Source organism: Hyla sarda, chromosome 8 (assembly GCF_029499605.1).
Source record: "Hyla sarda isolate aHylSar1 chromosome 8, aHylSar1.hap1, whole genome shotgun sequence".
NCBI classification, from domain to species: Eukaryota; Metazoa; Chordata; class Amphibia; order Anura; family Hylidae; genus Hyla; species Hyla sarda.
The window spans coordinates 5927409-5944555 of NC_079196.1; the positions used below are offsets into that span (position 1 = coordinate 5927409).

Here is a 17147-nt window from a genome sequence, read left to right on the forward strand (position 1 = left end):
AGGGCCGGGGGCAGGGGGTGTAGAAATAGCCGATAATTTATACCGGAATATCGGTATAAGTTATCGGCTATCGGCCCTAACCTCCACAGATTATCGGTATCGGCTTTTCTTCTACTCTGGACAGTTCCCAAGAGGTGTCAGTAGAGAGCACTGTGGTCAGGCAGAAAAGACATTCAAAAAGAAAATAACTTCCTGTGGAGCATACAGCAGCTGATCAGTACTGGAAGGATTAAGATTTTTATATAGAAGTATTTTACAAACCTGTTTAACTTTTTGCAACCAGTTGATTAGAAAAAAAATATGTTTTCCACCGGAATAACCCTTTAATCCCTAGTCATGTTTTATTCACACAGTTATTTCTTACTTAGGCACTGGTAATCATGGAAAATTACGTGAGATGATTCCACCGTGATTTGGTGCAAAGTGTGATTAATATCTCTGTAACAGAAATTACAGAAGTTTTTGAATATTTCCTATGAAATATGCTTTAGTTCTACAGATTTGTAAGTTACTTCTATTTAAAAACCTTAACCCTTCCAGTACTTATCAGCTGCTGTATGCTCCACAGGAAGTTGTGTAGTTCTTTCCAGTCTGACCACAGGGCTCTCTGCTGCCACCTTTGTCCATGTCAGGACTCTGTTTGTTATGGGGATTTGCTCCTGCTCTTGACAGTTCCTGACATGAACAGAGGTGTCAGCAGAAAGCACTGTGGTCAGACTGGAAAGAACTACATAACTTCCAGTGTAGCATACAGCAGCTAATAAGTACTGGAAGGATTAAGATGTGAAAACATTTGTTTTCTACCCAAGTACCCCTTTAAAGGAGTACTCAGCCCCTAGACATCCTATCCCCTATCTAAAGAATAAGGGATACGATGTCTGATCGCGGGGTCCCACAACTGGGGACCCCCACAATGTTGACTGCAGGAATCCAGACATCCAGTGCATATAGTGAACTTCGCTCCATGCCGGATGACTTGTGATGCGGGGCGGAGGCTTGTGACATCACAGTCACGCCCCGCTCATGACATAACGGCTATGCCCCCTCAATGCAAGTCTAAGGGAGGGGGCATGACAGCGCTGAACCCGATGCTCTAAACAAACGGCGGGTGCAGCACGGAGATCGTTGGGGTCCCCAGCGGTGGGACCCCCGCGATCAGACATCTTATCCAATATCCTTCGGATAAGAGGTCTAGGGGCAGAACCACTTTAAAGGGGTACTCCACTGGAAACTTTTTTTTTTTTTATAAAATTTCTTTTTGGATTTCCTTCCAGTCTGACCACAGTGCTCTCTGCTGACACCTCTGTTCATTTTAAGAACTGTCCAGAGCAGAAGGAAATCCCCATGGAAAAACCTATCCTGCTGTGGACAGTTCCTTTCATGGACAGATGTGTCAGCAGAGAGAACTGTGGTCAGGCAGAAAGGAAATTAAAAAAAGAAAATAACTTTCTGTGGATCATAACAGCAGCTAATAAGTACTGGAAGGATTAAGATTTTTTAATAGAAGTAATTTTCAAATTTGTTTCTTTCTGCCACCAGTTGATTAAATTTTTTTTTTCCAGTAGAGTACCCCTTTAAGTAAGATGTAGGGGGCAGAAAGGTGGGGGCATAACCACAAGAAACATGTTTGTAGCATATATATAAAAAAATAAATAAAATAAAAAATACTGTAGAAAATGTTTTACCAGGATGTAACCATTAATTGTTTATTTTTTTATTGTTTATATTAGAAAAAAATTGGTTACTTATGTAAATATAGCCAGTTTAGACCTTGCCCTATAGGGCGGTGACTTTAGGTCAAGACGCGGTCTAATTTGGCTATGATTATATATGTAACCAGAGTGCAGGGCGGTGACGTTACATCAGGATTACTCCGCGATACATTTTACAATTCCGATATAGAAAATTGGGCAGTGCAGCTCACAGTTAATTTACCGAGGTATACAATGGTTATACACCTAAGGTGTTGGATGAATATATAAGAAAATGAGAGTAACAATAAACCTCAAGGAAAATACCAGGGTGACTGCTACATGAAGAATTGGTGTATAAGAGGTCGCGCTTCAATTAAAAGATTTTATTAAAACCATATAATTATATAACATTATAAGTCCTGTCACAGGGCCCTTGTGGCAGGATTTGATATAAAACAAGTGTAACAGGATAAAACAATAAAGCAATATCGATATCTACTAAAGAAAGGGTCATTTATGTTTGAGTACCCTGAAACGCGTCTAGAAAATATATATATATATATATATATATATATATTCAAAAGTAAAAAATTCCGCAGCGCTCCAAAATAAATGCAAAAACGGTGGATTTATTAGCCTGACGGCCTAGCGGCGTTTCGGCTGCCCGCTTGCAGCCTTTCTCAAGCTTGAGAAAGGCTGCAAGCGGGCAGCCGAAACGTCGCTAGGCCATCAGGCTAATAAATCCACAATTTTTGCATTTATTTTGGAGTGCTGCGGAATTCTTTACTTTTGACTGTCTACCTTTTGACCCGTCACCTGGGACAACAGACCGCTGGCACCCATCACTAATTTTCTCTTCCCAGTCGTGCTGCTCCACAGTAACTTTTTTCTATATATATATATATATATATATATATATATATATATATATATATCAAGGCTGACCTGTGAGTCGCTCACCCCATGCACGCCCACCTCGCCACCTGTGCCGTGGACCGGCCGGTACCGCCTCCGGCTACTCACTTGTAGAAGAAGAAACAAGGTCCGGCACTAGGTTGCAGGTAAAAACTTCTTATTCTTTTATTTCAAGATTCTGCGGTACAGGGTAGAAAGTCTGACGCGTTTCGCTAAAAAGCTTAATCGTGTCTACGATTAAGCTTTTTAGAGAAACGCGTCAGACTTTCTACCCTGTACCGCAGAATCTTGAAATAAAAGAATAAGAAGTTTTTACCTGCAACCTAGTGCCGGACCTTGTTTCTTCTTCTTCTTCTATATATATATATATATATATATATATATATATATATATAGTTCCTCAAAGACAATGCAGCACTACTTCACCACTTGGTCATCGGTGCCAGTGCCCCGACTCGATCACAGTCCAGATAATACCGCAACAATAACGCAGCACTCCAAATCAAGGAAAATACCAGGGTGACTGCTACATGATGAATTGGTGTATAAGAGGTCGCGCTTCAATTAAAAGATTTTATTAAAACCATATAATTATATAACATTATAAGTCCTGTCACAGGGCCCTTGTGGCAGGATTTGATATAAAACAAGTGTAACAGGATAAAACAATAAAGCAATATCGATATCTACTAAAGAAAGGGTCATTTATGTTTGAGTACCCTGAAACGCGTCTAGAAAATATATATATATATATATATATATATATATATATATATATATAGAAAAAGATATAGCGAAAAGTAGCACTCCTTATGAAAAATGTCTCAGGTGCAAGCAACCAAATGGACCCTGGTCCCTGGTCCCCAATGTAGAAGGCAAAAAGCGGCTGCAGCACACAAAATAGGTGAAAAAATAATGGTGGCTTTAATCCATTATAAATACAGATGCAACGTTTCAGCTGCCAGTGCAGCCTTTATCAAGCATACAAAGTGACTGAACACAAAGAGTATATATATGGTAACCAATTACAATTAATAAAAATCAGTGTCAAAAATCAATAAATATAAACATAGTAAAAACAGACAATCCATAAATGTGAGTGCATAACAACATGAAGCATAGGGACAATATACAAATTGTCAAGTTAATACAGTGTTACAAAAAAAGTGTTATTAAAAACAAGTGGTAAAAACCACAAATTTAGCTTGATTACAAATGTAAAAACATTAATATCACCTGGAGGACAAGTAATAGCGGCGGGCGCTCACCTGTACATGCTGTAAACATGGCGATAGAATGCCGGGACGGCGTGTATGTGGAATAGAGGCTGCGCAGCAGCCCTAGCAGAGGAGACGAAAGTACACCAATCAGGGGGAAGAACAGGATCACATGGGTCGCATCGCAGTTGCCAAGCGGCGCGTGCGTACTGCGACGGAGTGAATCACTAATGGACATCTCAGAAGAGGGCAGTTTGAAAAATAACAACGTAAATGTGAAAAAGGCAGTTAGAAAACCGCAAGGTCAGTGTATGACAGTTAGTTGGTATATAGTGCATATGTGCCAAGTGTAATAGGGCAGTTGCCCGTGGTAACTATCGATATGAATAAAACAAAAATGGGTGAGTGATAGTGAAAATATGTAAAAAAATAAAAGGGAATAAAAGTAAAAATAAAAATAAGAAAAATATAAAAATTAAGAAATTAAACAATTAAACATAAAATAATAAAGTACCATAAGATAATAATTGTTGCTTTGTCAGCGTTTCTGGTAACTTACTGGTATACACTCGCAATAATTCAAACATACTGGGTGTATTAGTGGCCAATTGTTGGGTGACTGTTCAGACCAGTGTCCAGCCATTCGCCGCACTGGTCCGAATAACTGATGTCTGACTAGTCGCGGTTAGCGACAAGTCAGGTAATCAGAAAGGCACCCAACTTGAACGGCACTTTACATTCACCCCATGCACACGAGACAGACAGTCAAGAGAACCAGAGTGACATCTATAGAGAGTGTAAACTCTCTCAGTTAGTATAAAAAATATCAGAAAATAATAAAGATAAAAATAATAAAGATAAAAATTAAAATTAAACAAAACAAAAAAATGGGAGATCATTATAAAAATAATAAATAAAATAAGAAAAAAAATAATGAAAATAAATAAAAAAATAAATAAAAATTGAAAAATAAAAAATAAAAAATAAGATGAAAAAAATAAAATGAAAAAAATGAAGTAAGGAAATTGTTATGTGAAGGGAAAAATAGAACGTGTTACGTGTAGTGTAAAAAGTGTTTAGTTTTGTAGAAAAGATATTGAAGGTTGATTCATTATAGTTGGAATATAGAGAAGTAGAAAAAAAACTATAAATGAAGTAAAAAATGATATTATGGTAAAGAAAAATTTTTTAATATTAAAGAAAAAAAATTTTTTCAATTACTTATATATATGATGTCATACTAATGATCAATGTATAATATCCCTCTGAGTGGTATATTCTCCTCAAAACAATATAAATCATAACCCAATATTGTACGGTGAGGTCCCGTCCAGCTTGTCACTTGTCATCCTAGGAAGAAAGGGGAAGGAAAAGGGGAAGAGAAAAAAAGGGGAACACATTAATTATTCTCAGTCACAATGATAATCTTATCCTAAAAACGGGAGAGAAGACGCAGATAATTGTCAGAATTCAGGCATTATAGATTTGGGGTGTTACTGTAAAGTCAACATTCAGACCCTTAGGTCGCAAGGACTGCAACTCAAAAATCCATTTGAGTTCTCTTCTTTTTAGGGCGCCTACTCTATCACCCCCCCCCCCCCGTCTTAGTGGTGGAATACAATCTAATAACATAAATTTTAAGTCTCTTTCTTGGTGGTGTGCTTCCACGAAATGTTTAGATACCGGAAGGTCCATACGTTTTTTTCTTATGGTAAACCGATGGTGATTGAATCTCGTCTTGAAGTCCCATGTGGTCTCCCCTACATAAAGGAGACCACATGGGCAAGTCAAGACGTAGATCACAAATTTTGAAAAACAAGTTAAATAATGTTTTAAATGGTAAATTTTACCTGTTTGGGGATGTGTGAAGCAAGGACCCTTATTCATGTAACTACAGTTGACACACTGTCTACAAGGGTATGAGCCCTTGTTCGCCACAGTTAGGTACATCTGGGGGTCTGGCTTAATTGACACATCTGATTTCACAAGTTTATCTTTAAGGTTTGAGTTCCTACGGTATGACATTAAAGGTCTAGAATGAAATTCGACAATATTTGGGAAGCTAGCCTTCAATAAGTCCCAATGCTTATTTAGGATCTTTGATATATGGCCTGAATGATCTCCAAAGGTTGAGACGAAGGGAATCCGAGTTAATTGGGCTCCCTTCGTAGATTTTTGCAGTAAAGTGTCTCTATTCATACAGAGGGTCCTATTTTTACATTCCTCCAACAATTTCTTGGGGTAACCCCGTTTACAAAAATTGTCGGACATTCGTGTAAGAGATGGTTCTACTTGGTCGTCCTGGCCGATGATGCGTCTTGCCCGCATCATCTGACTTGCGGGAAGAGACCGCACCATCGGCCTCGGATGACAGCTACTATAGTGTAGCACTGAGTTGCAATCTGTTGGTTTAGCATACAGACTTGTCACCAACTTGTCACCCATAATGGTCACATTGGTGTCCAAAAAGTTCACCATAGTTGTAGATGATATTAGGGAAAAACTAATGTTTGGATCAATGGAGTTCAGATATTGGTGAAAAAGGGTCAGTTCAGTCTCGGAACCTGACCAAATCAAAAAAATATCGTCGATATAGCGCCACCACCCCAGCACATGGCTGGAGTAGGTGGACGCATATACCGACTTTTCCTCCAGCACCGCCATGTACACATTGGCATAAGTAGGTGCCACGTTCGTGCCCATGGCGGTGCCGGAGGTTTGCAAGAAAAATTCATCATTGAAAGAAAAATAATTATTGTGCAGGATTAGTTTCAAAAGAGAAATGACAAAGTCTACTTTGGCAGGTGAAAAGTCCGAAGCAATAGAGTCTTTAACAGCCTGTACACCTCCATCATGAGGGATGGAGGTGTACAGGCTGACCACATCAAAAGTGGCGATGATTGTATCTGGAGGGACCCTGATAGATGAGATTTTATTTAAGAAATCAGATGTGTCACGCAGGTATGATCTAGCTCCTGTGGCGTATGGCCGCAGGACCTGATCAACAAAAATAGATAAGTGACTTGTAGCCGAACCCCGTCCTGAAACAATCGGTCGGCCGAACACCCAAATTTGACTAGCGTAGAAATTGAAGCCTTGAATGCCCTTGTCCGTGACCACGACCTCGTCATCAAGCCGGCCGACAAGGGTGGCGGGGTCGTGGTCATGGACAGGGACAAATACATACAGGAGGCCTATCGCCAACTACAAGACAGCTCTACATATTTAAAATTACGAAGTGATCCAACTAGAGAGATTAATATTAAGATTAAGAATAAATTGGATGAGGCTCTACAATGTAACTTGATTGATAAAACTTTGCATGATTACCTGTATGTACAATTTCCAGTAATCCCTCTATTGTATCTATTACCCAAGATACATAAGTCACTTGAAAACCCCCCCGGCCGACCGATTGTTTCAGGACGGGGTTCGGCTACAAGTCACTTATCTATTTTTGTTGATCAGGTCCTGCGGCCATACGCCACAGGAGCTAGATCATACCTGCGTGACACATCTGATTTCTTAAATAAAATCTCATCTATCAGGGTCCCTCCAGATACAATCATCGCCACTTTTGATGTGGTCAGCCTGTACACCTCCATCCCTCATGATGGAGGTGTACAGGCTGTTAAAGACTTTTCACCTGCCAAAGTAGACTTTGTCATTTCTCTTTTGAAACTAATCCTGCACAATAATTATTTTTCTTTCAATGATGAATTTTTCTTGCAAACCTCCGGCACCGCCATGGGCACGAACGTGGCACCTACTTACGCCAATGTGTACATGGCGGTGCTGGAGGAAAAGTCGGTATATGCGTCCACCTACTCCAGCCATGTGCTGGGGTGGTGGCGCTATATCGACAATATTTTTTTGACTTGGTCAGGTTCCGAGACTGAACTGACCCTTTTTCACCAATATCTGAACTCCATTGATCCAAACATTAGTTTTTCCCTAATATCATCTACAACTATGGTGAACTTTTTGGACACCAATGTGACCATTATGGGTGACAAGTTGGTGACAAGTCTGTATGCTAAACCAACAGATTGCAACTCAGTGCTACACTATAGTAGCTGTCATCCGAGGCCGATGGTGCGGTCTCTTCCCGCAAGTCAGATGATGCGGGCAAGACGCATCATCGGCCAGGACGACCAAGTAGAACCATCTCTTACACGAATGTCTGACAATTTTTGTAAACGGGGTTACCCCAAGAAATTGTTGGAGGAATGTAAAAATAGGACCCTCTGTATGAATAGAGACACTTTACTGCAAAAATCTACGAAGGGAGCCCAATTAACTCGGATTCCCTTCGTCTCAACCTTTGGAGATCATTCAGGCCATATATCAAAGATCCTAAATAAGCATTGGGACTTATTGAAGGCTAGCTTCCCAAATATTGTCGAATTTCATTCTAGACCTTTAATGTCATACCGTAGGAACTCAAACCTTAAAGATAAACTTGTGAAATCAGATGTGTCAATTAAGCCAGACCCCCAGATGTACCTAACTGTGGCGAACAAGGGCTCATACCCTTGTAGACAGTGTGTCAACTGTAGTTACATGAATAAGGGTCCTTGCTTCACACATCCCCAAACAGGTAAAATTTACCATTTAAAACATTATTTAACTTGTTTTTCAAAATTTGTGATCTACGTCTTGACTTGCCCATGTGGTCTCCTTTATGTAGGGGAGACCACATGGGACTTCAAGACGAGATTCAATCACCATCGGTTTACCATAAGAAAAAAAACGTATGGACCTTCCGGTATCTAAACATTTCGTGGAAGCACACCACCAAGAAAGAGACTTAAAATTTATGTTATTAGATTGTATTCCACCACTAAGACGGGGGGGTGATAGAGTAGGTGCCCTAAAAAGAAGAGAACTCAAATGGATTTTTGAGTTGCAGTCCTTGCGACCTAAGGGTCTGAATGTTGACTTTACAGTAACACCCCAAATCTATAATGCCTGAATTCTGACAATTATCTGTGTCTTCTCTCCCGTTTTTAGGATAAGATTATCGTTGTGACTGAGAATAATTAATGTGTTCCCCTTTTTTTCTCTTCCCCTTTTCCTTCCCCTTTCTTCCTAGGATGACAAGTGACAAGCTGGACGGGACCTCACCGTACAATATTGGGTTATGATTTATATTGTTTTGAGGAGAATATACCACTCAGAGGGATATTATACATTGATCATTAGTATGACATCATATATATAAGTAATTGAAAAAAAATTTTTTCTTTAATATTAAAAAATTTTTCTTTACCATAATATCATTTTTTACTTCATTTATAGTTTTTTTTTCTACTTCTCTATATTCCAACTATAATGAATCAACCTTCAATATCTTTTCTACAAAACTAAACACTTTTTACACTACACGTAACACGTTCTATTTTTCCCTTCACATAACAATTTCCTTACTTCATTTTTTTCATTTTATTTTTTTCATCTTATTTTTTATTTTTTATTTTTCAATTTTTATTTATTTTTTTATTTATTTTCATTATTTTTTTTCTTATTTTATTTATTATTTTTATAATGATCTCCCATTTTTTTGTTTTGTTTAATTTTAATTTTTATCTTTATTATTTTTATCTTTATTATTTTCTGATATTTTTTATACTAACTGAGAGAGTTTACACTCTCTATAGATGTCACTCTGGTTCTCTTGACTGTCTGTCTCGTGTGCATGGGGTGAATGTAAAGTGCCGTTCAAGTTGGGTGCCTTTCTGATTACCTGACTTGTCGCTAACCGCGACTAGTCAGACATCAGTTATTCGGACCAGTGCGGCGAATGGCTGGACACTGGTCTGAACAGTCACCCAACAATTGGCCACTAATACACCCAGTATGTTTGAATTATTGCGAGTGTATACCAGTAAGTTACCAGAAACGCTGACAAAGCAACAATTATTATCTTATGGTACTTTATTATTTTATGTTTAATTGTTTAATTTCTTAATTTTTATATTTTTCTTATTTTTATTTTTACTTTTATTCCCTTTTATTTTTTTACATATTTTCACTATCACTCACCCATTTTTGTTTTATTCATATCGATAGTTACCACGGGCAACTGCCCTATTACACTTGGCACATATGCACTATATACCAACTAACTGTCATACACTGACCTTGCGGTTTTCTAACTGCCTTTTTCACATTTACGTTGTTATTTTTCAAACTGCCCTCTTCTGAGATGTCCATTAGTGATTCACTCCGTCGCAGTACGCACGCGCCGCTTGGCAACTGCGATGCGACCCATGTGATCCTGTTCTTCCCCCTGATTGGTGTACTTTCGTCTCCTCTGCTAGGGCTGCTGCGCAGCCTCTATTCCACATACACGCCGTCCTGGCATTCTATCGCCATGTTTACAGCATGTACAGGTGAGCGCCCGCCGCTATTACTTGTCCTCCAGGTGATATTAATGTTTTTACATTTGTAATCAAGCTAAATTTGTGGTTTTTACCACTTGTTTTTAATAACACTTTTTTTGTAACACTGTATAAACTTGACAATTTGTATATTGTCCCTATGCTTCATGTTGTTATGCACTCACATTTATGGATTGTCTGTTTTTACTATGTTTATATTTATTGATTTTTGACACTGATTTTTATTAATTGTAATTGGTTACCATATATATACTCTGTGTGTTCAGTCACTTTGTATGCTTGATAAAGGCTGCACTGGCAGCTGAAACGTTGCATCTGTATTTATAATGGATTAAAGCCACCATTATTTTTATTTTGTGTGCTGCAGCCACTTTTTGCCTTCTATATATATATATATATATATATATATATATATATATATATATATTCAAAAGTAAAAAATTCCGCAGCACTCCAAAATAAATGCAAAAACGGTGGATTTATTAGCCTGACGGCCTAGCGGCGTTTCGGCTGCCCGCTTGCAGCCTTTCTCAAGCTTGAGAAAGGCTGCAAGCGGGCAGCCGAAACGTCGCTAGGCCGTCAGGCTAATAAATCCACAATTTTTGCATTTATTTTGGAGTGCTGCGGAATTCTTTACTTTTGACTGTCTACCTTTTGACCCGTCACCTGGGACAACAGACCGCTGGCACCCATCACTAATTTTCTCTTCCCAGTCGTGCTGCTCCACAGTAACTTTTTTTTATATATATATATATATATATATATATATATATATATATATATATCAAGGCTGACCTGTGAGTCGCTCACCCCATGCACGCCCACCTCGCCACCTGTGCCGTGGACCGGCCGGTACCGCCTCCGGCTACTCACTTGTAGAAGAAGAAACAAGGTCCGGCACTAGGTTGCAGGTAAAACTTCTTATTCTTTTATTTCAAGATTCTGCGGTACAGGGTAGAAAGTGTGACGCGTTTCGCTAAAAAGCTTAATCGTGTCTACGATTAAGCTTTTTAGAGAAACGCGTCAGACTTTCTACCCTGTACCGCAGAATCTTGAAATAAAAGACTAAGAAGTTTTTACCTGCAACCTAGTGCCGGACCTTGTTTCTTCTTCTTCTTCTATATATATATATATATATATATATATATATATATATATATATATATAGTTCCTCAAAGACAATGCAGCACTACTTCACCACTTGGTCATCGGTGCCAGTGCCCCGACTCGATCACAGTCCAGATAATACCGCAACAATAACGCAGCACTCCAAATCCGATAAATTGTGCATTTATTTCCACATGTCAAACAACATAGCAACGTTTCAGCTCCTCAATGGAGCCTTTTTCAAGCATGGTGATACATCATGGGTATAAAACAAAACCCCTTGTTGAGATGTATCACCATGCTTGAAAAAGGCTCCATTGAGGAGCTGAAACGTTGCTATGTTGTTTGACATGAGGAAATTAAATCCCAATTTATCGGATTTGCAGTGCTGCGTTATTGTTGTGGTATATATATATATATATATATATATATATATATATTTATTTGCACTACTACTTTATTGTATATCCAGCTATTTCATCTGGTCCCACTATCCACCTTTTGGACATTACCTGGCATCACGTCCGCGCCCCGCTTGTGATGTCACGTCCACGCCTTCTCAATGCAAGTTTGTGGGAGGCGACGTGACAGCTGTCACGCCCCCTCCCATAGACTTGCATTGAAGGGGCGTGGCCGTGACATCACGAGTGGGGCGCGGACGTGACGTCGTGAGCGTCCGCTGCCATCTACACGTCGATTCCACACTAACTGAATCTTCTCCATTGCCATAGTAATAGCGCGGGGTAATAGCGCGGGGTAATAGCGCGGGCTTGCGCTTCCTATACAGCTCCATCTGCTAAAGTTCCAACCATCTGCGGTATTTACGGGGTCCTGTTCTCACGGACCAGCCGCAGCGGACCAGCCTCTGCTATTCTATGAACTATAGATTTTTACCAGGCTGACCACATACAGTGATCCCTCAACTTACAATGGCCTCAACATACAATAGTTTAACATACAATGTTTTTTTTTCTGGACCATTGTAACTTGAAACCAGACTCAACATACAATGTACAGACAGTCCAGATCTGTGAAACATGTCACAACTGGAGGAACTGACCAATCAGAATGGGCATTTTACTGGTAAACCACCTGTATTACTGATGTTCATTTGTTAAGGCTTGCTTCTGGTTAAGCCTTAAACTATGAGTGACTGCCGCTGTATACTGCTGAGTGTCGACACAAGAAATAAACACCAGACAAAATGTTGGTATAAAACTCCTTCTCAGCATACTGGCTAAGGAACTGTCCCAAGGAGTTCTGAGAGTTCTGTTTATTATCCAGAAGTACATTGGTTTTTACATTTTACAAAAAAGGGGAGGTTAGATATCACGTCAAAATCATCATATTATATTTTGATTGGTTATTTGAGTATTGCGTCTGTGTATATTAGCATATATTAAGCATTCATTTATTTCTTGGCCATAGTTCACTTATGCTGCCATCCCCCTATTCTAACAAAAAATTCCAGATATATCTGCCCTTCTTCACAGTCTATATTTCTTCAAATATTTTGTCTCCAACTTTCAACCTCTTATCTTGCGTCGTTTGGCCTTGTCCCAAGGTCTTCATCTTCTTGGTTACAAGCAAATAGGAATTGTGTGTACTGTACAGGATCCTGAAGAAGCTCCTGTCCTCTACATAAACCATTGTTTCCCAACCAGGGTGCCTCCAGCTGTTGAAAAACTACAACTCTCAGCATGCCCGGACAGCCAACGGCTGTCCGGGCATGCTGGGAGTTGTAGTTTTGCAACAGCTGGAGGCACCCTGATTGGGAGACACTGACAAAGACAGTGATTTACAGCTCCCAGCATATCTTTATTACTTTTATAAGTAAGGACTTGCTTTATCTATATTAGTTATCTACTTATTTTTCTTTCAATCTTAATCCTTTCAGTACTTATTAGCTGCTGAATACTATGGAGGAAATTATTTTCTTTTTGGAGCACAGTGCTCTCTGCTGACGTCACGAGCACAGTGCTCTCTGCTGACATCTCTGTCCATTTTAGGAACTGTCAAGAGCAGCATATGTTTGCAATGGGGATTTTCTTCTACTCTGGGCAGTTCTTAAAATGGACCGAGATGTCAGCAGAGAGCACTGTGCTCGTGACGTCAGCAGAGAGCTCTGTGTTCCAAAAAGTTAATAATTTTCTCTGTAGTATTCAGCAGCTAATAAGTACTGGAAGGATTAAGATTTTTTTAATAGAAGTAATTTACAAATCTGTTTAACTTTCTGGCACCAGTTGATACATTTTTTTATTTTATTTTTTTTATTCCACCAGAGTACCCCTTTAATCCTCACTTTTTCCTATTTTTGGATTACATTTTGGTGGCTTCAGAACCAATTACCAGGTTTCCATAGAGTTATGGTCTCAACATACAATGGTCGTCCTGGAACCGATTAATATTGTAAATTGAGGGACCACTGTACAGGACTGATTTGTCAACCGCTGGATTTATTGTAGTAGATCGTATTATCTTGTTTTATCCTGTTACAATTGTTTTATATCGAAATCCTGGCACATGGGCCCTGTGACTGGACTTATTATTTTATATAACTACATGGATTTAATCAGGGGTCAAGTCCTGGGGAAAAAAGGGTGGGAGCTCACCCAAGATTTTCACTTTAAGAGGTACTAGACATCCAAAGGATAGGGGATAAGATGTCTGATCCCGGGGGTCCCGCTACTGGGGACCCCCATGCTCTCTCTGCTGCTCCCAGTGTTCATTTAGAGCATTGGGTGCAGCGCAGGAGGTTCGTGACGTCACGGTCACGGCCCCCTCAATGCAAGTCTATGGGAGGGGGCGTGACTGCCATCACGCCCACTCCCATAGACTTGCATTGAGGGGGCATTACTGTGATGTCACGCCCTGCATCACCAGTCATCTGGCAAGGAGCAAAGTTCGCTCTGTGCACCAGATGTCTGGGGTGCCGCAGCCGAGATCACGGGGGTCCCTAGCAGTGGGACTCTCGCGATCAGACATCTTATCCCCTATCCTTTGGAGTACCCCTTTAAGGGCTGGTCCTGCAGGACTCCTGCTAATGCTAATCTGAGGAAGGAGGGTTCTACCTCCAAAACGCGTCATTGGGTCTTACTCTAATAAATATAGTGGGACCCCCGCAATCAGACATCTTATCCCCTATCCTTTGGAGTACCCCTTTAAGGGCTGGTCCTGCAGGACTCCTGCTAATGCCAATCTGAGGAAGGAGGGTTCTACCTCCGAAATGCGTCATTGGTTCTTACTCTAATAAATATAGTGCCTGCTGGCACTTTAACCGCCATATTGCTTTTGCTATGTTTATTTTACCTTGGAAATTGGAACAGCGTCTGACGTATGGGTCGTATTTTGCTCTTCATATCTACTCCTGCTAATGGGAACTGGATTCCTGCTGTGAAAAAAGTGCAAGAACTCCGTTCCCATCAGTTCCTGAAGGACTTGAGCCCTGGCTTTAATATAATCTGTTAATTCAAGCGCGGTCTCTAATACATCAATTCATCATGTAGCAGTCACCCTGGTATTTTCCTTGAGGTTTATTGTTACTATCATTTTCGAATAGTAATTCCATCTCTTTGTGTTCGGAGCTTTTAATAGAAAGGACGTTACTCAATGTTTTATTTCATCCTTCCATCATGTGAGCGGCGGCGTACAATCCCCAGTCGTGTAATTTACACCTAGAACCGTCTATCGGAAATGTCACATCCAATGTGCTCGAATTTCATAATTATTGGGTCAGGAGCCGCAATAACATCATAGTAAAGGGTAACACCGCACAGATTAACAAAGGAAACACGGGAGGCGTCAGAGAAATAATTGGCGCCTGTTTTATTATGACTCTTTATAGGGGGAGAAGGTCAAATAATTTTATGTTATTTCTCTGCAACGATTCAATAGCGCGGCTAATGTTCTTTCTTCATATGTAGAATATAAATTTCTTTAATCCAATGTAGACAGCGCAGGATGTGAACTGCGTTACGGAACATTGCGGACTATTGGACGGCTGCAGAGAAGTGCAGAGGAAAATATCAACACTAGAGTCTCCGCGGGTCACATGGCAGCGGCAAATAAGGTCAAGGGTCACCGTACCTGTATGGTTAATTCCCGTCCTTCTCTGCTGATCTTCACGTGGTGGATTCTACGATTGTCCAATCTCTCAGAGTCCATTGTGAAAACATAAGATCCTTCCCTACCGACTTTGTATCTGACTTGTAGACTTCCTGTAAGACACAATACACAATGTAACAAGATGTAACTCAGGATCAGTAAAGGATAAGTAATGTAATGTATGTACACAGTGACCTCACCAGCAGAATAGCGAGTACAGCTCTGGAGTATAATACAGGATACAACTCAGGATCAGTACAGGATAAGTAATGTAATGTATGTACACAGTGACCTCACCAGCAGAATAGTGAGGGCAGCTCTAGAGTATAATACAGGATATAACTCAGGATCAGTACAGGATAAGTAATGTAATGTATGTACACAGTGATCTCACCAGCAGAATAGTGAGTACAGCTCTGGAGTATAATACAGGATACAACTCAGGATCAGTACAGGATAAGTAATGTAATGTATGTACACAGTGATCTCACCAGCAGAATAGTGAGTACAGCTCTAGAGTATAATACAGGATATAACTCAGGATCAGTACAGGATAAGTAATGTAATGTATGTACACAGTGATCTCACCAGCAGAATAGTGAGTACAGCTCTGGAGTATAATACAGGATACAACTCAGGATCAGTACAGGATAAGTAATGTAATGTATGTACACAGTGACCTCACCAGCAGAATAGTGAGTACAGCTCTGGAGTATAATACAGGATATAACTCAGGATCAGTACAGGATAAGTAATGTAATGTATGTACACAGTGACCTCACCAGCAGAATAGTGAGTACAGCTCTAGAGTATAATACAGGATATAACTCAGGCTCAGTAAAGGATAAGTAATGTATGTACACAGTGACCCCACCAGCAGAATAGTGAGTACAGCTCTAGAGTATAATACAGGATATAACTCAGGATCAGTACAGGATAAGTAATGTAATGTATGTACACAGTGACCTCACTAGCAGAATAGTGAATACAGCTCTGGAGTATAATACAGGATATAACTCAGGATCAGTACAGGATATGTAATGTATGTACACAGTGACCTCACCAGCAGAATATTGAGTACAGCTCTGGGGTATAATACAGGATATAACTCAGGATCAGTACAAGATAAGTAATGTAATGTATGTACACAGTGACCTCACCAGCAGAATAGTGAGTACAGCTCTGGAGTATAATACAGGATATAACTCAGGATCAGTACAGAATCAGTAATGTAATGTATGTACACAGTGACCTCACCAACAGAATAGTAAGTACAGCTCTGGGGTATAATCCATTGCATTAATAGGAACTCACATAACATATTTCTACATTTATTTTGTATATATTTTTTGCACTGTGAATCTTATATACACCAGTTCAGTTCCAATGTCTTTCTGCAGAACTACAATTTCTTTAGTAGGAAACACTTCCTATTGTCTCCTATGGAGCTGTTATTTCTGTCACCCGGTCGCCCCCGATCATCTCTCCTCTACTATTCATTACAGTGGGCGGATTCTCCCATACTACTATACTACCTACAGCTGCAGTGGCAGGAGGGTCACTGTATGAAGGGGCCACATATCATTGCTAGTAGGGGCCAATACGTGAGACATTGTAATTATATCAGTGAGAAAGGAAGTAGCTAAGTCAATAAATCTGCATTACTGCAGCCGGGGACGACACAGGAGGGAAAGAAAGGAGAGACT

The 17147-nt window shown here is 39.9% G+C and overlaps 1 protein-coding gene across 1 annotated transcript in view; it reads right to left on the reverse strand.

Moving 5' to 3' along the window:
* CNTNAP5 (contactin associated protein family member 5) overlaps positions 1-17147 on the reverse strand; it is a gene marked incomplete in the record, with an annotated part of 569649 nt that overhangs the window by 38522 nt on the left and 513980 nt on the right. The window contains 1 exon segment of the mRNA XM_056536567.1: positions 15424-15554. Coding sequence (XP_056392542.1) covers positions 15424-15554 — 131 coding nt within the window.